The sequence below is a fragment of the Equus quagga genome, chromosome 1 (assembly GCF_021613505.1).
Source record: "Equus quagga isolate Etosha38 chromosome 1, UCLA_HA_Equagga_1.0, whole genome shotgun sequence".
In the NCBI taxonomy this organism is placed as follows: Eukaryota; Metazoa; Chordata; class Mammalia; order Perissodactyla; family Equidae; genus Equus; species Equus quagga.
In genome coordinates this window covers 41,656,507-41,683,613 of record NC_060267.1, presented here as the reverse complement: position 1 = coordinate 41,683,613, position 27,107 = coordinate 41,656,507, and the positions used below count along the sequence as shown (strand labels likewise).

General features: G+C 36.8%; 1 protein-coding gene across 7 annotated transcripts in view; it reads right to left on the bottom strand.

The window, feature by feature from the left end:
- LMO3 (LIM domain only 3) overlaps positions 1 to 27,107 on the bottom strand; it is a 58,273-nt gene that overhangs the window by 29,605 nt on the left and 1,561 nt on the right. The window contains exons 1-3 of one of the 7 annotated variants that reach the window (XM_046658203.1): positions 26,910 to 27,057; positions 25,073 to 25,139; positions 19,712 to 19,925 (exon numbers count right to left, since the gene is read on the bottom strand). In XM_046658203.1, coding sequence (XP_046514159.1) covers positions 19,712 to 19,917 — 206 coding nt within the window. In that variant the 5' untranslated portion in view covers positions 19,918 to 19,925; positions 25,073 to 25,139; positions 26,910 to 27,057. Of the gene's footprint in view, positions 1 to 19,711; positions 19,926 to 23,878; positions 23,970 to 25,072; positions 25,519 to 25,823; positions 25,994 to 26,909; positions 27,058 to 27,107 lie in introns of those variants that run through there. The other 6 variants (XM_046658112.1, XM_046658298.1, XM_046658395.1 and 3 more) reach the window with 6 other exon arrangements.

The window sequence follows — 27,107 nt, the reverse complement described above, 5'->3', positions numbered from 1 at the left end:
CATTATTAATACATTTAGAGGAACCATTATGAAATGGTTTGGCTTTTTTCCAATAGGCTTTAGAAACCAAAGAACAAAGAATTGGCTAAATTTCTCTATTTGTTCAGAAAATTATTACCAGAAAAACAATAGGTATGCTTCACAGGGAGCTGTTTGATGAACCTCAGAACAGAATTAAAATCTAATGTGTCTGATGCTACCGATGAGGAACAAGTTTCCTGGTAGGTTCTTCATACCCTCCCAGGTGTACATTTAATTGATTGACAGTTTAGCAATGGTATACCAGTAGCTTAAAAAGGAAACACAGATGTGTAAGTGAATAGTTCCCTTGCTTCTTCTTGGCAGCATTATGGCACACTATGACTATGGTTACTGCCCACCAACCACAGCCAGACAGGATCAGTCCTGGAGGCACACCGTCTTGATTTGAATCCTAGCTTCACCGCTTGCAACTTAGGAATCTTGGCTAAATAACTGAATAATCCAGCGCCTCAGTGTCTTTGTCTCTAAAATGGGTATAATAATAGGTTCCCAAAGGCTGAGATTACATCTGTAAAGCACTTAGCACAGTTCCCAGCTCATGAAAAATATCTCATAAACAGTACTAAAACATAAGATATGCAAATGCAAAGGTTTTTGTCCATTATTTTCACTGCTACAGTTCCAATCCCTGGGACAGTAGCTGGAATCCAGTAGATCCTCAAGAAATATTTGCCATTGAGCCATACTTTTGTGGACTTTATTTTACAATGTTATAACAAACCCTCATAATTCCATTGCTATTATAACACCTCTGCCCTCAGTCCAGTTGAAATTTTTTCTATATTTACCCAGTATATGTAAACAGAAAAATAGAGGACAATTTTGAGTAGAGTTTTTCTTTTAAAAGATTTCTTCTGGAAATGCTGGACTCTAATGCCTATGTATTCTAAAAGTTTTATTACTACCACTCAATGAATTTCTTTTCTTGTCCTTTTCACGGTCATTTTTTGGCATAGAGCAAAACTACAAATTCTATTTCCCTTGTCTTTTATCTAGCTACTCTGCCAAATTTTCTTAATTCTTGGGTTTTCCCAATTATCTACAAATAAAATAATTCTTTTTAATATTTATACTGATTACTTCATTTTCTTATCTTGTTATATTAGGTAGAATCTTTAAAACAACATTTAATAAAAGTGATGACAGTGGCTATCCTTGGCTTTTTTTTTATTTTAAGGGAAATGACTTAAGTATTTAACTGTTTTATATATTCGCTGTTAGGTTTCAGTAAATTTTCTTAACCATATGTAACTGGTTTCCTCTTATTTCTCTTTAGCTGGAAGTTTTGCAATGGCCACTGAATCTTATCAGTTGCCTTTCTGGCACATATTGCTATAGCCATGGTGTTTCCTCCTTTAGTTTGATAACATAATGAATTAGGTTGAAACATGTTCTGGTGTTCATTCTTTGCATATCTGTTCCTAGTGTGTTACTCATCTTATACACTGATAGACTAATTGCTAATCTCTTTCAAGTTTTTATATCTGTAATCATAAATAAAATTAGTTTCTATATATTTTATGTTATCTTTATCAGTTTAAGGTACTATATTAGAGTTATGTTAATTTTGCAAAAGTTTAGTTTTAAACATTCTGAGCTTGAGATTCCTGTGTAACATAAAATTGCAGTGCCAAGGAAGTTGCTAGATGTCCAGGGCTTAAGCTTGGAGGAGAGTAATGCACTGCAGGCAGAGCTTTAAGTGTCATCACAATATGAGCAGGAATTAAAACCATGAAGACAGGTAATATCTCCTAGGAAAAAGAAGTATACTTCAATAAGACTAGCATTCCTAGGGTACTATCTTTCACTCTTTTAAGTGTCTAATGGGGGTGAGATACCCAGAAAAGAATCTGAACTGTCTAGGGTCATGGCATTCAAGATAGTAGAAAGCTTTTAAAAATGAATGATCAACACTATTAAAAGAAAAAGGAAGCTATAAGATGGTCCCTGAGAAAATGTCCATAGATATCAGGTAGAGCAATTTCAGTAGAGTCCTTAGAGGTAGAAGCCAAATCTCAAATGGATGGAAAGCAAATGAGGTTGAGGAAGTGTGGATGACAAGGGTAGATTATTTTTTTTTCGAGGAAGATTAGCCTTGAGCTAACATCTGCCACCAATCCTCCTCTTTTTTGTTGAGGAAGACTGGCCCTAAGCTAACATCCGTGCCCATCTTCCTCTACTTTATATGTGGGACAGCACCACAGCATGGCTTGCCAAGTGGTACATAGGTCAGCACCCGGGATTCGAACTGGTGAACCCTGGGCCGCTGAAGCAGAATGTGTAAACTTAACTGCTGCACCACTGGACTGGCCCCTAGATTATTCTTTTTAAAAATTTGGACAGTAAAGGAATTGGATAATACCAACATATATTTGAGGGATAAAGAATTTTTTTTCAGAATGGGAAAGTCTTGAGTAGATTCATATGTTGAGAGTCAAGTCTATAGAAAAGGAGATATTAAAGATACTAAAGAAAAAGGAAATACCTCAAAAAAGAAGACCCACAGGATATTGAAGGGAATGGAGCCAAGGACATAGAATTGGCCTTAAAAGGAATAGGAGCACCTCATCCACAAAAGACAAGACAAAAGAAGTTAAAGATAAATGGAAAAGTAGATGAGATGTAAATAGTTGTAAAAGGCTGATTTATATTAAGCCTGATCGCTTGAATTCTGAAGGAGGCAATAAAGGCATCTGCTGAGAATGAGGATACAGGACAACTATCCAAATAAAGTCCTCAAGGGGAACATGAATGTTCAGTAGAGCTGTTAAAGGTCGTGGGCAAGGATGGTAGTCAAGTACGAATAACTGGCTCATCCCTTGACTCTGGGTGAAAGAAGAAACCAATTATTTGTGGGAGCATCACACATATATTTTATTTGCTTGTTTCCAGCAATACTCAGCCATGCTACAGGAGTGAAAAAGAGGGAGTGGTATACCAATGTCAACTTGCCAGACTAGAACCTTGGTGAGCGCTGAGAGAGAAGGACAAGCATGGTAGAAGGGGCTAGAATGGGGGCTTGAATTCCCAACAGTGGAATTCATGCTAGGCAGAGAAGGAGAAGCCTGATAGATCTGACTAAATTAGGAGAAAAAGACATAGTTGGAGAGTCAAATGTCTGAAATCAAAAAGCAGTTGTATTGCAAGTGAGACAGGATATTGTGGAGTTCAGATTTCTAAGATGGAATATATTTCTTTAAGGACAAGAAGCTGTATGTGATCCTGGGAAAGGAGGGTTGGATATTCAGTAGGGTTAAGGAGGTTCAACTTGTTAGAGCTAGGTTTCAGATGGGTCAGCTAAAAGCCTTTTAAAATCTAGAATTATGGCGAGAGAGAGAAATGATAGGAGTGAGCAAGGGCAAAATGTAGTACAATTAGAATGTGTGAGTTTCATTGGAGGATGCATTTTTATTAGTGAGTGGAGATGGTTGTGCATATCCAAGAGTATGCCAGCTTCTCCTCTTGGCTTCATGGAACAACATGAGATTTACAAGCGTAAGTAGTACAGTGCCCTTGTGGACAGCTGAAAGGAAAACCGCCTCCTTAAAGGAGAGGCAGGTTTCAGTTAAAGCAATGGATAATAACTCAAAAGATGATGTTTTGATGGAAAAATCATCTTGCTAAAAAACTGTGGACATAGGCAAGATTACTGACAATGGCATGAGGTTTCCAGAGGTCCCAATGGAAAAGCGTTGAGCTCAGGTAACAGGAGAAATTGCAGAGAATGAGGAAAGGAATGGAAATGAGAAAGGATTAGAATCAACATTGGTGGGTGGGAGTGGTGGGAGTGAATTTGCCTTTCATTCAGTGACAAATAATTATAGTGTTGGTAGGCCTGTTTAGAAGTGGATGGCCTCAAATGTCTTAACTTTGGCACAGTGAGGGTCCCAGGAAATATCTTGCTTAATCTCAGGGAAATTTTAATGGCTACCATGAGGTTCAAGAAGAGGCAAAGGAGCTCTTTTCTCAGGAGGCGCTGCCCCCCCCCCCCCCCCCCCACACACACAGAGCAGGGAATTCTCCATCATAGTTCTCTCCATTACAGTTCACCCATTCTAATTATTTAAACTATTTCATTTCAAAGATTTCAAAATCTCCCAGGAGATTTTTGAATTAGGGATATAATTGGCTTATGTGGGTTGAAGTTTGATGATCCCCTTTTTAAGAATTCAGGATGCTAAGAAATATCTTCAAACACCTCAGCCAATTGTATGGATTAAAGAGCTTGCTCAGTTATTTGAAATTAGAATTCTAAGGTTCTGATTAAGAGCTTATGTACTAGTGGCTTGTGTACCACATTAGAATGAGTTGCCAATATCTTAAATCCAAGAGATTTTATTTAAATATCTAGAAAAAAAAATCCAGTTTATGCAGAGAAATCAGCAATATTAGGCTCATGGTCCCACAGTCTGCTGGCATAAGTCATGGCTGCTCCCTTTGGATGGGGCACGCAAGCCCCAGTTCACTACATTATTCTAGCTGCCTGGACCCTGGAACCTGCAGGCATTTGAGTTTATAATTCCTGTCTAAGCCTTCGGTGAGATAAATATTCAGCCTATTTTACATCAAACTATCACTGTAAAAAACAAGTTATTGATTACTACTTCATGGAATAAGATTTGCATACATATGTTTATATTAAAATAATGGATTACATTTATGCTAAATAATCACATGACAAAAAGGATGAAAATTAAAGAACACAAAAGGTTATATCTGCTACAATCCTCAACCTGCATAGAATAAGCTCAAATACTATTCCAAATATTGTTCAAATTCATCTATATTTTATATATAATATCCAAACCAGAGAATTAATTTCCTCACATCCTTCTTTTCCTCAATTCCCTTCAGTCAGCTATCTGAGCATTTCTCATGCATTAGGCCCTGTGTTCCCACCTCTATTTTCTCTCCATTATTGTTCACTCATTCCAATTATTTAGACTATTTCATTTCGATGATTTCAAAAATCATCCTCAGATGAAATAAATAACTCCAGATAATCATAATAAAGAAAAAATATGAGTAAGAATACAAAAGTCTAGAGAATATATTAACACATCATATAGTTCTGAACAGTTGTCAGAAATAGAAAGTAAATTTGGATTTGAACTTCCCAAGAGACAAAGAAAAGAGGAAAAATGTAAACAATATATGATTCACAAAGCCCACGAAAAACACCATTTAATCATTTAGAGTCTCAGGAACTTTTCTTATTCTAAGATCTGGAGGAATTTTCAACAGTGAGTCTGTAGGACATTGTGTATAAACAAAGCCCACAAGATTATCCTTAAGACACTGAAGTTTTTGTACCTGTTTATTAGAATATTCTTCAACACAGGCTAATGGTGAACCTCTGATGTACATTCTGTGAACATTTTTGAGAGGCCAAAACAACAGGGGTCAAGGTCAAATGCATAGCTCTGAGTGATCCAAAGGGTACATTTAAAACTGTCAGAAGAAATAGTTTAACATCCATTTTTTCAGGCATGTCACCATAAATACTATTTCCTCCAGATAACTTTTAAAAAAATAAGAATTGAGAAGCAGTATTTGAAGTTGCAATCTCTGGCAAGAACACAGAGTGCAGAGATATCATGACATGATAAAATCCACGTATAGAATTTAGGAAACTTAAATAAAACATACGTGAATGGAGAGCCACTGCATGGTTGTGGCAAGGACAAGTGAGGATCCCAGTCTTCTTAAGGAAGCATTTCTGGGTCTGTTCTAACACATAACTGAGTCACAGAGGCCCTGGACAATGTGTCTGGACAAACTTCACAATAGGCATTACCTTCCATGTCCATAGAAAAATCTGTTGTTCAATATTGTCAGATTCAGGCCCACTCAATTCTGAATGATGTCTACAAAGACACTGCATTTCATCTTTTGACTTCCTTTCTTGGCAAGATCAATGGCCTCCCAAGGCCCAACCTAGGTATGACCATAAGACTATACCATCAGGGTAGAGAATGCAAGATAAGCATCTTTGATTCTCCATAGCAGTGGACGATGTTTTTCCTATTTCTCTGGTACCGGAGTTAAGCTCCTTGAAGCTCACATTATTTATTACATTACTTCTGTAAACTTTCTCCCAAAGGAATATGTAATCCGTACACAGTTGGCATCAAATATTACTGGATGCAGATTTGTTTTTAAAATGGTAAAATTAGATAATACATCTCATCTAAATTCATGGAATTTTCTCCTCTAATAATAGAGCCATGTGATAGCTTAAAAACACATGCTTTATCATCTTTCAGTAGCAGTTTACTCATTAGAACATCCTGTACATACTCTTCTGAAATCCAACATATCTCGTCCCATCTCACATTTGGTTATTTTCCTTCTCAAAAGGCCTTGTTACAAATCTAATGCATTTAGCGACCAAACTAAGCCCATAAGGGTACTTGGACAATAGCTTACATTTTAAATTGTAGTAATTGTGGGTGCTGCTGACTTGTCAATCTCAAATATATTTATAAGCTACACACACAAAAATGAAATGAACAAAGTGATTCCGATTAACCAGCTCTGACTACACATTTGAAGAAAATCACTGGGTGTGCCTAGGATCCAATGCTAACAATTTGTTACGCACGGCAGTGTTACAGCTTTCTAAATGGTAAGTAACTGCTTAAAAATTCCGAAGCATTCTTAAAATGTTTCACTTAAACATTTCTGCAATAAAATCTTATTGAACTGTTGCTTTCATTAATTTTCTACAGACTAGAGAGCAAGGAATTCAAGTTCGATTTTTTTTTCCTTTTAACTTTGCCTACTACTAGCAAATAAACTGTGCCTCTTTTTTAAATAAACCCTTGTCCTTGAGTTTTGGCCCCTTAATAGTAGCCTACATGGTTGACTACCCTTGGTGTTAAATTTTCTTAAATTGTATTTCTGTCAGTGTATCATTTTTTTAAGCAATGGACCCTATAATAGCAAGCACTGGTCTGTCAGGAGTGCATTTTAACAGCACGACACAGGTATTTTTCACTACAGGAGACAAACAATGATATGTATTACATGCAGTAAACACTGCCTTTGGTACGTAGGGTTCTCTTACATTTATCTGTCTAAAATCTCACTGTGTCCTGAATAGGGGGTTGTGGGGGAGGGAGAGAAAGTCTGTCTCATACTAATGTTGCCAGTGGCTATAGGGTAGCTTTAGAAAGAGTCCACATGCAATGCCGCATTTCTCAAGAAACAAAACCTTCATTTAATATTAAATGAACATAGCAAAACATATCAGCTCAAGCTTGGAAAGCCCTTTTCTTTCAAACAACCACCACTTCTCTCTTTTACAACTCTTTTCCCGAGTATTGGTATTTCCCCCTTTTTCTTCACAAGTATCACTACCTAGTAACTTTCAATTAAGCTTAAAAAGCTATTGAGAAATAATAGTGCTCTCTAAATTGGGGATGCGTAAATCCCAGGGATGTTTAAACAATTATTAGCATTTCTATTTCTATTTATTTTATATCTTATCCTTTAAACATTGTTTTCCAAATTTAAAAAATGTACAGTGGAGTATTTATGTTTTAGAAATATATATTTAAATTGAAGGTGAACACTTAAACTTCTTTAGGAATAAAGACAAATAAAATATTTAGAGAACACCGTGAAAAGGAATATCAGTAAAAAGATATTGGCATTCAATTGTCCTTGCCGCTTGAGGAAAGAGACAGAAAAATCAGGACTATAAAGGAAAGCTAAAGCAAGCTAAAATTTTATGTATAATTCTACCCTATGGGATATTAAATATAATGCTTTACAAGGCCATAGAACTTCCACATGCTAAAATGTGGAGCGCGTGGGCATGTAAGATATTTAAGACAACTACCACTTCAGTTGCAAAGAAAATCATACGTTCGGTAATTCCCTGAAAGATTCAAATTCATCTTAATTTATGTAAAATATACTATAATCTTAATTTAACAACCCATTCCAGTTTCCAGTAACCTCCCTTGTTAAATATTTTTTCCTATATGGCTTCAGGTACACATGGTATTTAGGCATTTCTTCATCTATCTTCTTTGTAGATGAAAAGTTAGTAAAAACTCTAATTATAGTAGTAGCCTCTCATATTCTTGATTATTAATCACTCTTAAACTTCATCTTAATCTGTTTCTTTAATCTTCTGCTCATGTTTAATTTTCCAACTGTCTTATCTTCATAACTCAGTGCTATTCTTCCCTCATAACAACAGAAGCCCATAACAACAGAAGTTGGCCAGTGTGTTCAATTCTTTCCCTATGGTGTTTCACTGATACCCCCTGACACGTCTATGAATGGGCCTGTTATTCCTATTTACAGATCAGTAAACTGAGGCTTGGAGAGGTTGAGTAACTTGCCTAGGATCTATAGCTGGGACATAGCAGAACAGTCCTTCAAATCTGGATTCCTCACCATTAGGCCAGTTCACATGCCTCTGAAACCTCTGGATTAGATCTCACCTCACCTAATTTGGGAGATGTTTAAGGAATTAGCAAGATCTGGTGAGACATTTTTCTTTTCATAAAGTGACATTCACAGAAGGTAAAAACCAGCAGATAAATGCCTCATAACAGCAATATATGACTAATTTGCCATTAATAACAGTTGGTGGGGGAGAAGCAACACTCAATGTGGTTGAATAATGAGAAACACAGTGAAATAACTTGAAGTACACCACATGCATTAAAACGAATGTAGGATAAGCTCGTGACTTTAGAATCACAGTAAAAAACTGAAATGTGGTGAAAATAAAGGCTCTGTTTATTACTCAGCAGATCAACCCTCAAAGGAAAATCAAACATATTTTAAAAAATTTTAATCTCAAAATGTATAGCTTTTTCGCAGGTTACTGAAGAAATCCACAGTTAATCAAGACGACAAAGCATTTAACACTTTCAGTCAAATAAGCACGTTATCTCTGTTGCAAAGATAATTGTTAGTTTAATAACTATCACTGACAAGATAAAACACCAAGTAAACTATTAGGTCATGATCAGGCAACTTTTCCTTAAAATCAAGCTTAGATTGATCCATTTTGGAAGATGAGAATCACAAGTGATTAGGAATATAGATCTTCAACTCAACTAGAACAAGATGGCAGTTACAACAGACGTCCCATCCACCAAAAGTATAGGAGGGCTGCTAGAAATTATAACACAAAAACACACTGAGGATGCAGAGCGACAGTAGGAATTAAGACTTGTGAAGCCATCGGGCCACCACCTCCCAGCTTTCTGAAAAGTATGTTTTGAATTTGTTTGTGCATGAGGTATAGATGGCTGCTGTTTGGAAAGCTCGCCCATTCCGCTGTGGCACTTTCTAAGATTCAAGTAACATCAGCATAGCTTCTCAGCCAATACCCTTGATGCATCCGAGCCCATTTTATAACTATAAATCTAGGCTCAAGCACTTTGACTTGTATTTAACGTTTTACTTAAACTTTTTAATTTTTAAAAGTAAAGAATTTGTATATACATATCCCACTCTCGCAAACAGGAATGCATATTAATCTTTTAGTTTTGAAGATTAATGCTTAGCTCTTCTTGAGGTGCTACTAAAATTAGTGAGCTAAGGTTACATTAGGGGTGAGAAACATAAGTATAAACAGAACACATATAGCATTTGTTTCATCTCATCAAGGATGCGATTAAATAGTTTTAAATAACAATACGTCTTTGATGTATTTTCTCTAAATGCTGCATTTGGAAATATTTATGATAATTAGAGCACATATGTTATTTTAAATGTTTCATATTAGAAAAGAATTCAATTAAATAAAACTTGGTTTGACTTGAAAAATAATTTAAAAAATCATCATTCAGACCTAGAATAACTGATGTTTCCACTTCAATAGCAGAAAATTGGCAACCTTTGAAAAATCCACATCTTTGCAGTTTTTATTAGTAAGTATTCAAAAAATATCAATTACCTTGTGATCAGGACAGGGTTTAATGACACCTTTGGCTACGGTGTCACCCTCATGCGTGCTGCATGGCAGCTCGAGCTCATCAATATGAGGATTCCTTGGTATTTCACACTGAGATATTATGATGTATAAATAGTCCATTCACGATTTTAGGAGATGTATATAGATGTGTTGACTTAAACATACAACCATACCATCACCCATGAATTAGCAACAGATAGTTCAGTGACGAAATCCTAAGGTCTTCTTGAAATTCACATTTCACAACTACTACTTAATCACACAGTGTCATCCTCCAGGCCAAATAAAAAGACATCCAAAAGAAAACTACCAGTAAATAATAAATGAAAACGAATCCCATTCAAATTAGTAGATGAGTTCTGCAATCCTGAACGGAATTCAGTTCATAGCAGCCTAACTGAATGTTTCAGAGTGGTTCTCAAATTGAAGTATTACCACCTCTTTAGAGGACATTTAGAAAAGTATAGGGGCATTCTAGGTTGTGACAGCAACAGGGGACACCATAGGACCACACAGTGCCTGCCTCTAACCCTTTCCTCTTCTGCTCTCACTCACTCTAACCACATTAGCATCCTTGATGTTCCTCCAACACAGCAGAAAAGCTCCCATCACAAGGCCTTAGTACTGGTTGTTCCCTATTCCAAGAATGTCCTTCCTGTACAACCCTGTGGCTAGCTCCTTCACTTTCTTCAGGTCTTTACTCAAGTCTCCATCTTAACAAGACTGTCCCTATCTGCCCTGTTTACTTTTTCAAATCCTTCTCTCTCTCTCTGTCTCACACACACACAAGCACGATTGTGCATTAATATCAATTTTGCAAACCTTATATACTGTTCTATTTTTCCCGTAGCATTTACCATCTCCTAATGTACTCAACACTCATTTTGTTGACATCTGTTTCCTCTAACTAGAACAGAAATTCTACAAGGGGAAGAGGTATCTCTGTGCTTTATTTAGTACTATATACTAGGTCTTTGTACAGTACTTAGAGTACATAGAATAATGATGCATGTTGAAAGGGAAAACGGGGACCAAGTATGCTAGGCATTTTGCAAGGGGTGTCAATTGTATATCTGTTGATAGCTTACCAATACCTGTGATAAGAGATGAAACGATGCAAACAGCATGAAAGTTACAGAGCTAACTATCTTACTCTGCAGCCAAAATATAACTGTGAAGCTCGAAGCTCAGCTTTTAAAATAGGACTACTGGCTAAAAAAGGATTTTTACAGAGCCTAGTTTTTATTTATTATTTGTAACCTGCCTTCTTCAGAAATTGTTCTAATCTGTCTTGATTATACCTATTCTCATTCTCTTTATTGATTTCGTGGGCCATAACTAAACTCTTTATATATTTTACTTAGTTATTCAACAACAATGGTGACTTCATCAGTTGTAGAAAACTTGAAAAATAACTTTCCTTTAAGTTTCTCCCAAATTTCCAGGACTGACTACCTTATTCTTTACATAGTAAAATATTAATAACTTTATATATTATATAAAATCAATTAGAATTATAATATTCTACATTACTCATAGGAATGAACTTTTGGCACTCAAACATTTGTTAAGTGACTAAATGGTGTTCATTTTTTAACTGTTAGAGCAAGAGAAAACATGTAATCATAATACAAATCCCAATACTACCCACTCAGCAAGGATGCACTGTGGAGAGTAGGGATTCTTGAGCTCACAACATTTCTAAATTTCTTTTCCTAATAAATGGCCACAGGAAATACTAGTTTATAAGTTTTAAGGTAATTCAATATCTTATAATTTCTTTGTGTCTCTCAAAGCACAAATGATCCCTCAGTGAATATTCACGTGCAATACTTACAGGCTTTAAAATTATGTTCACAGTATAGTTGAACTTCTCACCTGCAAAATACAAATAAATCTGCCCAATGAAACTAATTCCCATATTTCGTGTTAGACGTTATGATTACTTTTTCCATCTGCCTCTCCCACCCCTGCCCCACCTACCCAAGGAAAGAAACAGGTGCTAACCACTGATCTTGCCCAGTCTAAGATGTAGCTGTTGGCCAGAATATATCTTTATTGAGCAGGTGATAAACACAAAATAAGCATCATGCTCAATGCCATAAGGCATGTCAAAGTACAACAGCCTTGATCCTGTTATTTTTGGTGAAACGTGAGCAATCTATCAAAGGACATTACTTAATAGGTTACAAAATCTTTTAAAAAGAAGAAAAAGGATAAAATAATTTCAAGAATTGTATGCATCTCCTGTTAGAATTGCTATTAAGAGAAACATAGTATTGTTCTAAAAGTTTTAGAAAATAAGAATAAGCTAGCAATGTCTAAAATCTGCTTTTCTCCCCATGAAGCTGCCTGTTGGAATCCCACGGCATAAATGAGATGGAAATTTATTTTTTCTCTGTGGTATTTAGATTACCATTAAATGTTGGCATTAGCACATTTTATGAAGTTTCCTGCCCCCTTACTAGTCCTTGTCATATCTGATATTTATGTTTACTAAAACTGATTTTCTGTTTTTATTAATAGGATGGGTTTAATGTAGCCGATGCTTTACTGCATTAGTAATAACAATTTTACTTAAATATGGCTTTGGTGTACTCCTCTGCAAATAATCTTTGAGTTCCTAAGAGTCTTTTATTTTCCCAGTAGCCCAGTTGGAGAGTTTTTAATATTAAATTGAATCATAACAACACATGCTGGTTAGATTCTAACTTAACACATGCAGCTTAATGTTAATTTTCCAACTTCAAATCACTGATCTGACTATTCCAAGATGATTATTTATCTCAAGTGTGATTTTGCTTTAAACTAGGGAAGTCCACAACTTTTTTTATGATGTAAAAAGAGGTTTTTGTATCATTAAAAAGCTAACACTATGGAGGAAAAGAATTCAGCAAAAGATTTAGAATCTTTACAAAACTACAAAAGATATATTGTTGGGAAGGAAAAGGTCTATCAAGAAGTTTTGACACTATATGGCAGAAAGCAGAATGGATAGGTGGGGGATGTGGGTGGTGTGTGAATATAGTAAATATGTTTGACAAATATAATGAAAGGGTATGCTTGTCCTAATTCCTTTAGAGAAAAGTTATTAATATTGTTAATAAGGGGCCAGAAAACCTTCAGTAAGGAAAAGAAATTGCTTTGGGTAAGAAATGCAAAATCTAAATGCCACATTTCTTGCTTCACAATATAAACTCCCACTTCAAAATAAATTTCTTATAAATATCTCGAAAAGGGTACCCATATGGTTAATCATTAAAACAAGTATGTTACGATCATAGAAACAGAATGGAACGGACAGTATCAAAATCCATCGGAGCTGAGAAAAACAGAACTGGGTGATAAAAATCACGAGGGAATAAATTTAGGCATTCTATAGGATTAGAAAACTTATCTTTCCTCTTAGAATGGTAAGCACTCTATAAGAATAAGTCAGTACTATCGTTTACAATACTAAGAAATTAGCTGGCTTCAAGCATCTGAATTTTACAAGTCTTAAAGCCTGCCAAACTATGGGAATCTGGGGAAAGTCAATTATGACAAAAGTTAATGTTCATTCTAAGGTTTTATAGATTCTAATATCTGTATGTGCAGCATACAGATATACACCTACACCTCTTTAAATGCTTAAGGGGAAATTCCACCTCAGTTGGAATAATCACTTATACAAACCAATTTAAAAAATTTAAAGGAAAGGAAAACATTTTTTTAAAGAGACACGGCTAATGCAAATGTTTAAAAAAAAAATCTTGTCAATTGAATAGAATACTGCTGTTTTTATTTTTACTTTCTTTGTATTCAAGATCTTGTCCTGTATTTACAACTCATATATTTTAACATTTATTGATAAAAGTTAGAATGTTAGCTAATTTTTTTTTTTTTTCTGGAAAATGGGATGAGGTTGCAGTACATAATTTTGAATAAGAGAAGACATTCTCATAGGAAGTGGAAAATGTTTTCAAACCAAATACCAAAAGATTTCAATGACTCACAGTGTAATGAAGAAAAATACAGTGGTCGTTTAGGTTGGTTCAATTGTTCTTTTAGGCTATACAATTTTTATGTGAGACCAAAATACTGCACTACACAGTACATTTCTACAATGCGTATATTCATCAAAACCATTTGCAAAAGGACTACTTTCAGCATATTTTAAAAATGAGATTCCTTAGTAAATTATGTTTATGCAGTCAAAACACAGCATTAAAATTTATTATTAGTCACTTAATGGAAGTTAATGACGAGTTTATAAATGAAGTGCTGGCTTACTTTGATATACTCTCAGAGCAACCAAAAATAGAGATTCTTTTCCAGAGTTCTATGTCTTTATAAAATGCAAAATAAGCACTTTTAGCAATTCTCAAATGTACTTCTTCCAGATGCATTTAATCCTAAATATATTTGTAGAAACAGAATATTTTTCTGCTAAGTCAGGTATGTCTGACTTATCCATCTCATGTGTAAAAACTATCCAAACTGAAGTACTACATGCTTTATAAAAAGATAAAAAATAGTGAAGATATAGAAACAGTGTGAAGTATTTTTGTATTTTAATATTCTTGTGGGGGGCGGTATTTTCAGTGAAAATACAAGTCTATAAAACAAACCAAAACAACAAGCCACAAAACTGAAATAACTAGCTACTTTAAATACTCATTCACTGAAAATAGATGCATCACAGAATTAAGGACAAAAAATATTTTAGATAAATTTACAAATGTGAAATCCTGTATGTAGATGAAATATTTTTAACAGAGATTGTTACAAAGAAGTTGTCACTCAGGAAATCTAGTGTGAATCCACAAATTTTTTCTGAATTGAGGGGCACTCTATCAAAGTTCTGTACAAAACAAAATTATCACTTGATTTGTACTAGTCCATGAACGCATATCATCTAAAATGTTTGAAATAGAATTCAGTAGTGCTTTCCTATAATAAATGGAAAAATGCACTTAAAGCTTTTTATAAAGCTATAAAGTATGATAATTTACAAGGAATATAAAGTATTTTTTAACAGACTATGTTGTCTAACACACTCATATGCCAAAATATTTCATAATCTAAGATTAGCTTAGATATTTAAATATAATAAAAGTTATTACTATAATAAAGTAAGAAAGCTCAAATGAAGCTCGTAGAAAACAAAGTTTATTTGGGACAAGTTTCATTCCATGCAAAAGCTTAAATTTTCAGAATCTAAAACAATAAAAAGTGCTTTTTCAAATAACAATAATGCAATGTTTTCTGGGGAAGATATTTTTAATTCCCTAATATTAAAAAGGTGACAATGAAGGAAAAAAACTGAACACTTTACTCAACATTAGAAAAGAACCTGTGCAGTGAATTGTCAGATAAAATAATGTTAACAATATATTCATGTTTACTTTCAAGGCCTTAATTATGTACTAATATAAATTTAATCATATAAAAATTGAGGCACTAGGGTTGATCAGTGTGAAATAAGTTATAGCTAGATTAATGCTCTATGCAGTATTTCATTTTAATTTTCTATTTTTAAGTTATTATATTATTATATTAAAGTATATAAAATTTGTAGTCAGCATAGCAGCTTCGAATCCTTTTTGTTAATTGGCAAGTACGGTAGAGCATTAAGCATCGCTCTTTCCCCATAGTTTCATTTTAAACAAATCATCCTCATATATAAAAATAGCAAATTGCATTAAATTTTATATAAGACATTTTCATCTTGCCATATAGGAAGAGCTATAAGCAGCTTCCATGGCACATAGCACAGCAAACAGCTTTGAATACACTCTCTGGTAAAATACTATTTGTAGAGACAGAAGATACAGCCTATATCGACTTAATGCTTAAAATATACCACAAGTAAGAGGTTGCAGGCTTAAATAAAAAAACAAGCAAAAATTGCCCAAAAGCTTAAGTGGTAAGTTCTAATATTCTTTACTGCCTCCAAGTTGAAAAGTATTTTGTCATTTCTCCTAGTTCTGACTGCTCAACACTTGCCACAAAATCTTAATTCTAAAGCTCTGATTATGTATTAACTACTTCATTCATATTTTCCAGACTAAAATATGGATGACAGATAGTTTAACAGTGACTACAGTCTTGTAAACATCATTACTAAAACTGTGCTATTTTTACACAAAAACTGTTAATCTACTTTAGGCATTCTATTAGTTCTGAACTCTAGCTCAAGGTACAAAGATGCTTCCATGTCTAATTTGTCATAAGCTCAACTTTTAAAAATAAGAAAGTTATAAATGTAGTGGATATGTTTTGAACAGATACATTTCTGGGTCTTGGCATATAAATATTGATGGGCAGATTGACTTCATGGTTTAAGTCAGAAAGCATGTTAATAGAGGAAGTTTTTAAAAGTCAGTCCTTCTGTTCCTTTATCTAATGAGTTTCCGAAGGCGGAGAACATCCTACAAACTGGCGAATTCTCTCTCATCAGATATGTGCATTTTATATTCTACAGAAAAATAAAAGATAATATACCAGCCCCATCATGGAAAGTGAACTGTCAAGATCTGAAACTCAGGACATAAATGTAAAATCTTTTCTTCTTCTTTAAATTATAGCTAATTGTGCCACAAAGGAGAAAAAAGATCAGAGAGAAATCAAATTTACCACAATAATAGTTTGTATAAGCCTTAAGAAAATATCTTATGATTTAAACTCTTTATTCATCATTCATAGAACTTGTAAAAACATGTCATCGCTATCACTACTCAAAGTAACGCAAAATAAAAAGTTAGAACTTCAAGATTTGTTCAGCATTAGAAGTGTTTTCTGTTTTCTTTTTTGAAAGAAGTTAATGAAGTTAAATACAATTGGTAAAAATATTTCACTCTTCTCTCAATATGAAAAACTTATTTAGCACAGGATAATATCTATAACCAATAATTTACAAGTACAGATAAACTATTATTTATCATTTTTCATATTCTTACTTAGATGCCTAGAGATTTAGACAGAGTAATACAAACCTGTAAGTTATTTATGGCTTGTTTGGTGCCTCAAAGAAATTACATATATCTAAACACCAAAAACAAAACCAAACCACTTTTTAATAGTATTTAAACGTTATGTATTGACTGTGCAAAATACAAAAAAGGAAATGTGAAATAAAAAGGAAATAAGAAAAATTATTTTCAAAGCTCAGGAAAATAGCCATAGACAACTACTTGCTCACTAATCATATTACAGATTTTGTGTAATTAATAAGCAATTAGATAGTAACAATTTTAGGTGCACCTCCCTTTTTCCCTTAATTTCATCCATTACCTAAAATTAGGCCTCTCACACAGCAGGCATTCAAAAAACATTTTTGGATGACTATTTATACAGATCCAAAGAAATTAACTAGTAAAGAAAATTTGCTTAATTGTATTTGTCTATTTGACATTCAGAATCAGATTACTTTAATTTGCCAGTCAGAGACACATGCTGTTGAACATCGACACAATTTCATTGAGATACATGCTTTCCACATAAAGCTAAATACCACATCTGCGGGATAATCTATAACACGAAACAGTGTTTTACACACATACCACTTCCTCATTTCACTCATGCAATTTTTAAGTGTTGATGAATTACTCATTGACAAAGAAGTCATGTTATATACAGCAAACCTTCAGTTTAAATAAGGGATAAGCTTGCTGTTAACAACTTGGTTTGAAATGTTAACAGCCCTTAGGCTGTTAACATAACAACTAGCCATTAATATGGTAATAACCGATTTAAGAGGAAATTGTACTCTGAAAAATGAATATATTGGCCATCGGGACCAGGGTTTCTATTTGAAAGAGTTTCTATTTGAAAAAGAAAAATAAGTTAACGAGCATTAAAACTTTGAGCCTATCAGAAATTAACTAAAAGTTCTATCATAAAAAGCAACACAGAGAATCTTTCAGAGATAGATAAGGATTTCTGAGATGAAAACTATTTTGATAAATTCCCTCCAACAACACACTTACTTGAGACTTTCAAATAGCAGTTTAACATCATATTTTTATGACCATAGGGAAGAATAACACGAAGCAAGTCTAAGGTTACTTTCTCTGCTCGCTACTCTATTGACAACTACCAGAAACAGTTTCACTCACAGTACAGGTATTTCACTAGCAAATTTATAATTTGATTTAAAAAAATCCAGATATTTCAAGAGACTTTCTTCAAATTTTACTCAATTTTTGTCTTTATTGCTTACTAGAACACCTTAATCTTGCCCAGACTGTATCAACTCCTTGCTTTGGAATTGCTGTAAAATAAATCCACCTGAGATACTGCACTTGTAAACAAATGTAAAAGTCAAAAAGGGTCAAAAAGCTATGGATATTGGTTAGTAAAGATAAAGCAAAACTGGGAAGCAATGTTAAATCACTAAAAGCAAATACAAATGCTTTATGTGGAAATGAGGCTCTAATTCACAATGAGCACAGGAGACATTTTGATTTCAAAGAGGAAAGTTCAAAGACTGCAGTTCTAAAAGAATTCACAAAATAAATTAATTCTGATTAGTTGTGCCACCACAATGAGGGAATTTCTAGCTATAGAGAGTCACTTCCCATTGTTGGCACTTGCTCCTGTTTTGCGCACTCAGGGAACACAGAGAAGTTGTAACAAGTGGTCATAATTAGTCAGGAGGCTGTCAGATGAGGACGTCGTAAGAGGGGGAATAGTAGAATCTGATAAACACTACTGCTGCATTCATCCTCTTCCACTAACGTTAATCAAACAATATATTTTCACACATAAAGGTTAAATTGGACTGAATATAACTGAATTATACACTCAGAAGCACCAAATTCCCTAGAAAACACCCTCAAAATGACCACGATGGTTAAGGAGTTACTGCTGATTGATAAATTTTGTGTCATGAGGGGAAAAAATTCCAAATAAATCGCTTGATGTCAGACTAGAAAAATGATTAATTGTGTCAAATATGAAAACCCAAATGATGCCATACATCATTTCTCTAATTTGATAGATCCTACTTTATTAATATCAGTAATTTGTAGCTGAATCAAGTCACAAAGTTCCCTGAAAAGCAAAATAATTTTTCTTAAGTAGAAGTTCTTACGTTGAGTGCTAAAGGCTGAGAAACAAGCATAGTCGGTGTCATGGCTTCATAAGCAAGAACATCTGAGTTGTCCTGAAACTTACAGTTTGGAGAGCGGCTATCATTTCCCCATAATGATGGAGGGTCTTTACTTTGTTATTTTCCATAAAGCTACAGGCAAGGCTGAAGCTGGTCAATGCTCAGTGCTATCTTTGTGATGCATTCACACTTGGGGAAAGTTTTCAAAACTCTACATAAATATCCTAATAAATACCAGTTAAAAATTTCAAACAGACTTTCTCTGACAAATCTAAAACAGAAAGAGAGTGGAATAACTTATCATTCTATTCAGCTTACCTTGTCCCTTATGCTCTAATAAAAAAATTGTCTGCTGATTTCTGCCAAATACATCTTTGACCTGAACTGGCAGTTTCAGTATAGGCAGGGAACAGCCTACCCCTAAATAGGAGCACTTTAGATACTGTGTTTTGCTGGCCATTGCTTAAGTAGTAATTTGCATAACAGGCACCTGGCAACATTTGGAAGACTCCCAGGTCAACAGCTTTCAGGAACAGAAGCTGGTCGTAAGGAAATGAACAAAAAAATACACTTACAAAAGTATTTTAAAAGGAATCCAGTCATCACTGGTGTGCAAGGGTAATTCCTACCTCAGATAGTCTCTGCGACAAAGGATAAGATTAGCTTTAGTGTACAGGGTGGAGCCCACCTCTCCCAAGCGACAGTCACAGCAGGCACACTTCAGACAGTCTTCATGCCAGTACTTGTCCAGTGCCTTTAGAAGATACCGGTCCTTGATCTTTCGGTTGCAGCCAGCACAACCTTTCGGCTTGGTGTCTGGCTGGACTGAGAGCATTTGTATACCTAAAGGAAGACAAAAACAAAAAAGAGAGCTGGGACTACAAGAAAGAATCCAACGATGTCCAAAGACCTCAAAACAAGTTAAATATTTAATGTTGCCTCTTTCAAGAAGGGTTAGACTTTCTGTTTTAGGGCCATACTGAAATCAAACTAAGTTTTGGAAACAAACAGGTTCAAACTTTATAAAGTCTGTATTAAATCACTTAGAAAGTCACACATATAAAGTGGTAAAAATAATGAATTCATGTTGTACATAGTAGGTTAACATTATATACACGAAGTTAAGTAATAATAAATAATTGTATCATGTCCCCATTCTCTACACAGAGCAGTTCCTGTAGGGAGAAATTGTACATAAATGGCTAACAATCTTAAAAGAAAACTGTTTAACAAATCAGTCCGTGCACAGTGTAGAGGAGTCAAAAGTGAGTTTTTCTTTATTGGTTAAAAATTTCACTTAATAGGCGCTTGATGGTGGAAGGAGAAAGCACCCTGATGGGATGACACCATCCTTACTTAGCAGTAGAGATGTTTCTAGTTACGTACACAGGCAGTCACCCGAAAAGCTCACCAATCCTATATTACTTGTTTGCATCCAAATATTTGTTCCTGTGCCCTTGATATAAAAAGTATTCATTATGTTAAAATTTTAAGAAAGTATTTGTACTCATAGGCATCGGTCAGTGCTCCTATTAATGGCAGATTACCTAACTATGTACCACACGCTTTTATATAAAACTAAAGCATAGGATTATGTAATTTATTGCCATGAACATGCACTGATTTATTTTTTAGGAGAAAGAAAAAACAGAAGGCAAAGTCTAAATATATATAAAATTACACAAACCTACATACATAAATATATTATATACATACTATACTAGACATAGGGACATTAATATATTTTAGAGATATACCTCTGTCACAAATAAGGAGTCTAGCTGGGTTCTATGGGTTTTACAACTTGATGACATTTTCTCATTGAAAGGATATTTGCCTTTGAGTTTCTCCTTCTTTCCTAAGTGTCAAACACCTAGCTTTAAAAACAGCTGGACCAACTATTCAGAGCTTGAAATTTATCAAATAACTCATTTAAGCACCATAAAATACTGTAGACATCATTGATTCCAAATTCCCTCATTTTACAAATTATGATACAGAGGCCTAAGAGGACCAAGGGACCCGCTCAAAGCCGAACAGTTAAGCCCTAGACTTGGTGGCCTCCTAGTCCAGAGATCCCACTGTTATATTATGCTTCCTCTCCTCCGCATAAAGTTTTAAACTTGGACATAGAAGGATACAAAACACCAAATGTGCATACACTTGAAACAGTTTCAAGAAAAGAAATGCCAAACTATAATCTGGAGATTTTCTGCGTATTTCCCTACTCCAAAAGAACTAAACCTTCTTCAGTTTCCTCTGATGACTTATGTTGAAGGCTTCACCTCTGCTATCTTCACAATCCTTTTTTTCTTTTATCACATTGATAAGAGACATCAAGGCACCGTACCCTCACAGCTGAGGAACTTTTCTAGCTACAAATAATACATGAATTGCACATAAATATTGTGAGGATGTTGAACTTGCATTAGAAAACTTCTCTGGTAGAGTAATGGAATAGGGAATGGCAGGGAAGAAAGCCGGGTGGCTGTTCCTTCTGTATGACATGCATAGCCGTGGTCGTTAGAGCTGCAGACTAGCAGCTGGATCTGTACAGAAGAGCAGGTGGTATTCCTATAGCCTGCTCTCTGTTCCTTTTCTTTGAAGGAGCTAAGGGTCTAGTGTAGATTAATCATCACCCTTGATAGCTCAGCTAAATCTTACTCTCTAGAACTTCTAACAAATGAAGTTCTTTTGATCAGAACTAGTTACCGTCTTCCAGAAAGGTTCCACAAGAAATGAATCCCATTAATTACAGTACAGAACATACCCAAGTGCCTCTTAACCATATACCTGGGGGAGGGGGAAATTCTGATTTACTAAATGACATTCTGGATTTCATTTCTGAAAACAGCTAGAGACATATTAAGAGTGGTTATTCTAATTATCCAATTTATAAGGCTCTTATTTTATATCACAAAGCTGAAAATTTTTTGTCAAAATCCTAAGCTACATTTCCCTGAGTTGTGTCACTACCATCAAGCATGGAAGGTCAGCTATCTTTACTCAAAGTGCTTTGCAACCAAAACGAGGAATACCAACATTTGGCACAAGTAACACTACCTTGCTTGTCTTCACAAACTGTTTGTGTTGTGTTGACATTTTAATTTAGCACTCAGAGGCCAATTAATATTTGAAACTCTTACATTCTGTTTGGCCTTGGGCATAAAAGGACTTTGATATTTTCCACTCCATCCTGGTACTTTCTTTTAGAGATCACGTTTGTCTTGAAAAGGAAATCTTTTCAATACTGCACGAGTTAACAGTTGTAGAAAAAGAACTATTTTGTAGTCACCACGGTACCATGTACCTAAAAAGGCATAAAGGGGTCAGCAGCCTCCCTTCACCATCCAGAAGAACATGTCTGGGTAAAGTTATGTGTTCCGAGCTGAGAAACATTTCACAAGTTGCTCATAGCACATCAGCACTCATAACTAGTTTTAGATTGGCATGTAAATTGTTCTGAGGGAAATTCTTATTGCCTCTGAGACCCTGCCATTCTGAGTTATTTGACAGTTTAAGGGAAATCATAATTAAAAAAAAGACATAAATAATAGCCTGTGCAGTGTGGTGTGCAGAAATAAGTAGAACCATTTCATTTAAACTCTGGTGAGCTTTTAATTGCCTGGATTGCATTGTGAGGCGGCCTAACGGTTGATTGCCTCCATTATGTTCCCTTGTTCTGTGCCATTCATCCGCACAGTCTCAGCTTCAGTAGTTAACACAACAAAGTAACCACAACTCCACAACACACAGGGGTTTAAAAAAATAATCATAATAAAAGATTTGCAGCACTTAGACCCAGTCTTTTATATTTTTGGACTAACTACACATAGTGAATGGAAAACATTTTGTCCCCATCGGAAGATACACAGAGAACAATTTGGGAGAAGGAACAGGAAGAGGGAATCCATAAAGGGGGTTGGCAGAGATGAGGTGCCTCAGGAAGATGCTAAAATGGGAATGCAGGTTCTGCAGCTGGGAGCAGTGACACAGATTAAAAGAATTTGGCCAACACCGCCATTCGATTGCCAAGAGGTACCAAACAAAAGATTTTCTCTCCTCCTGCCCATCTTCATCCTCTCCCCAGCCCCCAGCCCGGACTGGAGAACTGGATTGGGCCTAAAAGCTTGTTTCTCTCTGTTCACTGGCCCAGAGCATCCCTACAGGCTGCAGCCCCCTAAGGGACAACAATGCAAATAGATGTCCCCAGATCTCAGGCGCTGGAGCTGCTTAACTCTGTTCTGCCCCTTCAACTCCCAACCCCCCTCCCCATCCTTCCACTACCCCCCCCTCCCCTTTTTGAGCAATGGAGCTGGGAACCAATTTGATTCCCTTTTTCTCCAATGCAGCTGCAAGGCTCAGAGATACTGACATTTTTCCACTCTTATCAGTTTAATTACAGTTACCATGGCAGCAAAGTGCTAGTGCTTGGCAAAGGCCAACAAGAGATTTGCAAGACTGAGTTCAATTTTGATGCAGCTCACATGCAAAATAAAAAAAAAAAGAAGAAACATACATACACTCTAACAAAGAATCCCTTACGGAGTTTATGCTCCAGGCTTTTGTGGTTGTGTCTTTGCAGCCACACAGGGATGATTTGCAAAGAATGTAGCAGTATTTGTTGCACCTAGCAAGATTAATTGGTTTAAGCAGCCGTCTTTCAAAGCAGTTACAACAATAATATTTCGGATCTTTCAGAAAGACACAAAAGCAGCGGAAGAGCAGGAAGGCTTCTGAGCAGCCAAGAGTGCCGAGCGCCGGTAAAGTGCATCTATGATAGATTGTAACCTTACCAAAACTTTTCTCCTTTTTCTGCATGAGTTGACTTAGGCGTGCCTGAGTTGCAGAAGCTTCGCATTGAGCACCCAGCCCAAAGGTAGACGTAGAAGGGGGTCTCCTTGATTTAGCTCAAGTGTGGACCTGGTGCGCAGCCTACGCCGAGGACCGACTATTGTGAAGCCACTTTGGGAGCGGGTCGGAGTGGCGGTAGGCAGTGGGGGAAGGGATGAGGGCGGCCAGACGAGACACGGCGCACACACAGAGCCCCTCGCAGTGTGGCAGTGTGCAAAATGATGGCGAATGACAAAGCCACATGCTTCCCTAACTCTGCCCGTAATCCTAAAATCCCAGCGGCCCCTTTTAGCTTCGTGGTAACAAATGGATTTGATTAAACTGTCACATGCGGCGTTAGCATAGCATATCATGTTCAATATGAAAAAGATCATAAATCTGACTTGTATTTCATAACAGCAATCTGGGCAGCCCCCGTAAGAATGTGCCGCATCAGTTTGAATCTCAACCTATTAGACATAGGCACCTTGTTCCACGGAACCTCTCTCTTCTGGCTACCCCAACCACCTCCCCCTACCCCTCCAAATTGTCACTTTTCTATCTCGTAGGAGCAACATTTTGTGCTTATGGCAGAGTGGGGAGAGGCAGAAGTGTCAACAAGAACCAAAAGATTGTCATTTCAACTCTTAAGGGAAGGGGGTGGGGGGGTCATGAATTTCAGCAAGTAAGGGGAGGGCGTCCGGAACCCCCTTAGGACTGAATCCCTTTCCTAAGGGCCTGGCCAGGGCCAACATTTCCTAATTGCAAACTCTCCCTGCCCCTCTCTCCCCAGGAGTCAGGGATGTGGAAATGCTGCAGTTCAGCGTGAACTTTGACTATTATCCACTCGAGTCGTACTTGAGACGTTCCGCGCCGCAGCCGCGCTCTCTCCTTCCATCAACATCTTCCGCCTGCATCTATTTCATGTCTCATCATAAAAATAATGAAGCCTCACATGATTTAAACAAAACCGTCTCAGCAGAGCTGCAGCCCGAGTAAAAGTTGCAGTGCGGAGCTGGGCTGCAGCTCCCGTTTATGCCTCATTAGGAGAGGCTGGGGAAGAAAAAAAATACCCACATCCGCACACGCACGCGCGCACCCGCAGACACATACACCACAAATAAGCCGACGCGTGTGTACACAGCTGCTGCACTTACCTTCTCAATTAAGCGATACAGGGGGAGGCCGTTCAGAAAGCACAGTGGCTGCTTTGTAGCGCTTCTCCTTGGGAAAGGTCAAAAAGAAGCATTGTTTGAAAAAAAAAAAAAGAGGGGGAGGGAATCTCTATTTTTTAAGTTTAAAATAATGAGGTCCTCAAGGATCCGCCAAGTAATGGTGTTGACCGCATCTGAGCCACAGGTGTCCTCCTTTTAGGCAACTGCAGTCCGAAGCTGTCTCTCTCCGTCCAGGCTCCAGACAACTTACCCCAGCAGCACGCGAGGAGCCGAGCCGAAGGAAGCCCCAGCTCTCAGCTGCAAAATGCAATCCCTTCCCAGCCAGACATAATACAGCCAAAGAAAAGGTCACTCAGTTATTACTGAGCCGGCGGAGCCCAGGCAGCGCTTGTCAAGACCACAGAGAAGCTGCTCCCTTCCGATTTAAGACTATTTACCTCTCGCCCCCACCCCTCCCCTCTTCTCTCCTTTCCTTCTCTCCCTCCCTCTCTCGCTGGCTCCCTCGCTCGCTCTCGTGTGCCTGTTCTGCAGCTCAGTCAAGTACAGCCGCCCTCGGAAAGTGCAAAGCAGCCACGAGACAGATCGGGCTTTGTTGCTAATTTCCCAGGGTGAAAATTTACAAGCCTGCGAGCGCAGTCAGCACAACCACATGCATATGCTGCTCACAAACGCTGGGGACGACCCCGCGCACAAAAAGTGACCTCTGCAGGAGTCGACTCAGGAAGGACCCTACCTCCTGGACCCGTCCAAAAGAAGTCCTGCGAAAGAGCGCCGGAGGGAAAGGGTAGGGTTCCTATAATCATCAGGGCATTTTGGACCAGGTGGCCAAATTTAAAGCAAACTGTCTTCCGAAGCCGTTTCTGAAGCTACCAATTATGGAAATTAAAAGCAAGGGAATCAAACTGCTACCAGAATACACTGGAAAAGCACACAGCCCTCCCCTTTAAGAAATGTCTTGGGGGCGGTTGCAGTTGCTCAGTCTCTGACTTCCGTGAATGAACTCTCTAAAGTCGCTGCTTGGCGGGGCAAGTCTGCCCCACAAGCCGGGTCTAGCGGATGACACACTGCCCTTCCTCCCTTCCTCCAGTGGCCCAAGAACCAAACTGTGAACTCGTTCCCTATTAAAGAAGATTGAACCCCTTCCCACCCTCCTCTGAAACACTTCCTGCAATTACTTGAATTTCTTACAATTTAAAATTCACATGCTAGAATGAAAAGCAGCCCGGAGCCCTGAGACTAACTTGGTCAAAGAGCCATTGAATTTCTTCACCATTACTGCCCCGTCTTCATAGGCTTGTTTTTGAGGCCTTGACAGATTCTTTTTTTTTCTTGAAATAGGTCCCCTTCTCTCCAACCTCTTCTCCTTTTTACTTTGCATCTGTAAAGACCACTGGCAGCTTTAAAATATCTCATTTTTCTAAGTTTTCAAACTTCCAAGTCATCCTCTCTTTTTGGCCACTATCATAACAGCCTCACCAGATTTTAAGAAGTCCTGTCAAAGGTCAAGTTTAAAAATAGTCCACATTTGAATGACACTGGCTGAACTGTTTCAAGGGCCAAGAAGGATTCGATTGTTGAACTCCAAAAAACTTTTTTTCTTCTCAGCACCCTCAAGTTTAATCTAGTTCTAGTATTAAAAAAGATCAAAGCACCCTTTTCCCCATGAATATTTAGGCTAAATGATGCTTCTGTTCATAAAGAATAATGGCATCACATTGCTAACTTATTTTTTATCCCTGCCCTTTTTTAAAGGCTCACAAGAAAATAGTATGTGGTTTGTTTCCTCTCCCTTTAAAAGGCAACAAAACTCAGAACTAACCTGAAAAATAACGAAAGTCACAGACGGCAGATTAATAAGAACCCTTCAGTTGATTTGTTCTGTACATAGGCAGATTTCTTAAGTTTGGCTTTTCTGGCCCGTCTAAGCAGGAACACATGCACCTCACCCATCCGCACAGCTCCCGCTGTTCTACCCTACCTCTCTGCTCGAGCCACTCTGAAAACACCCCAGAGTGTG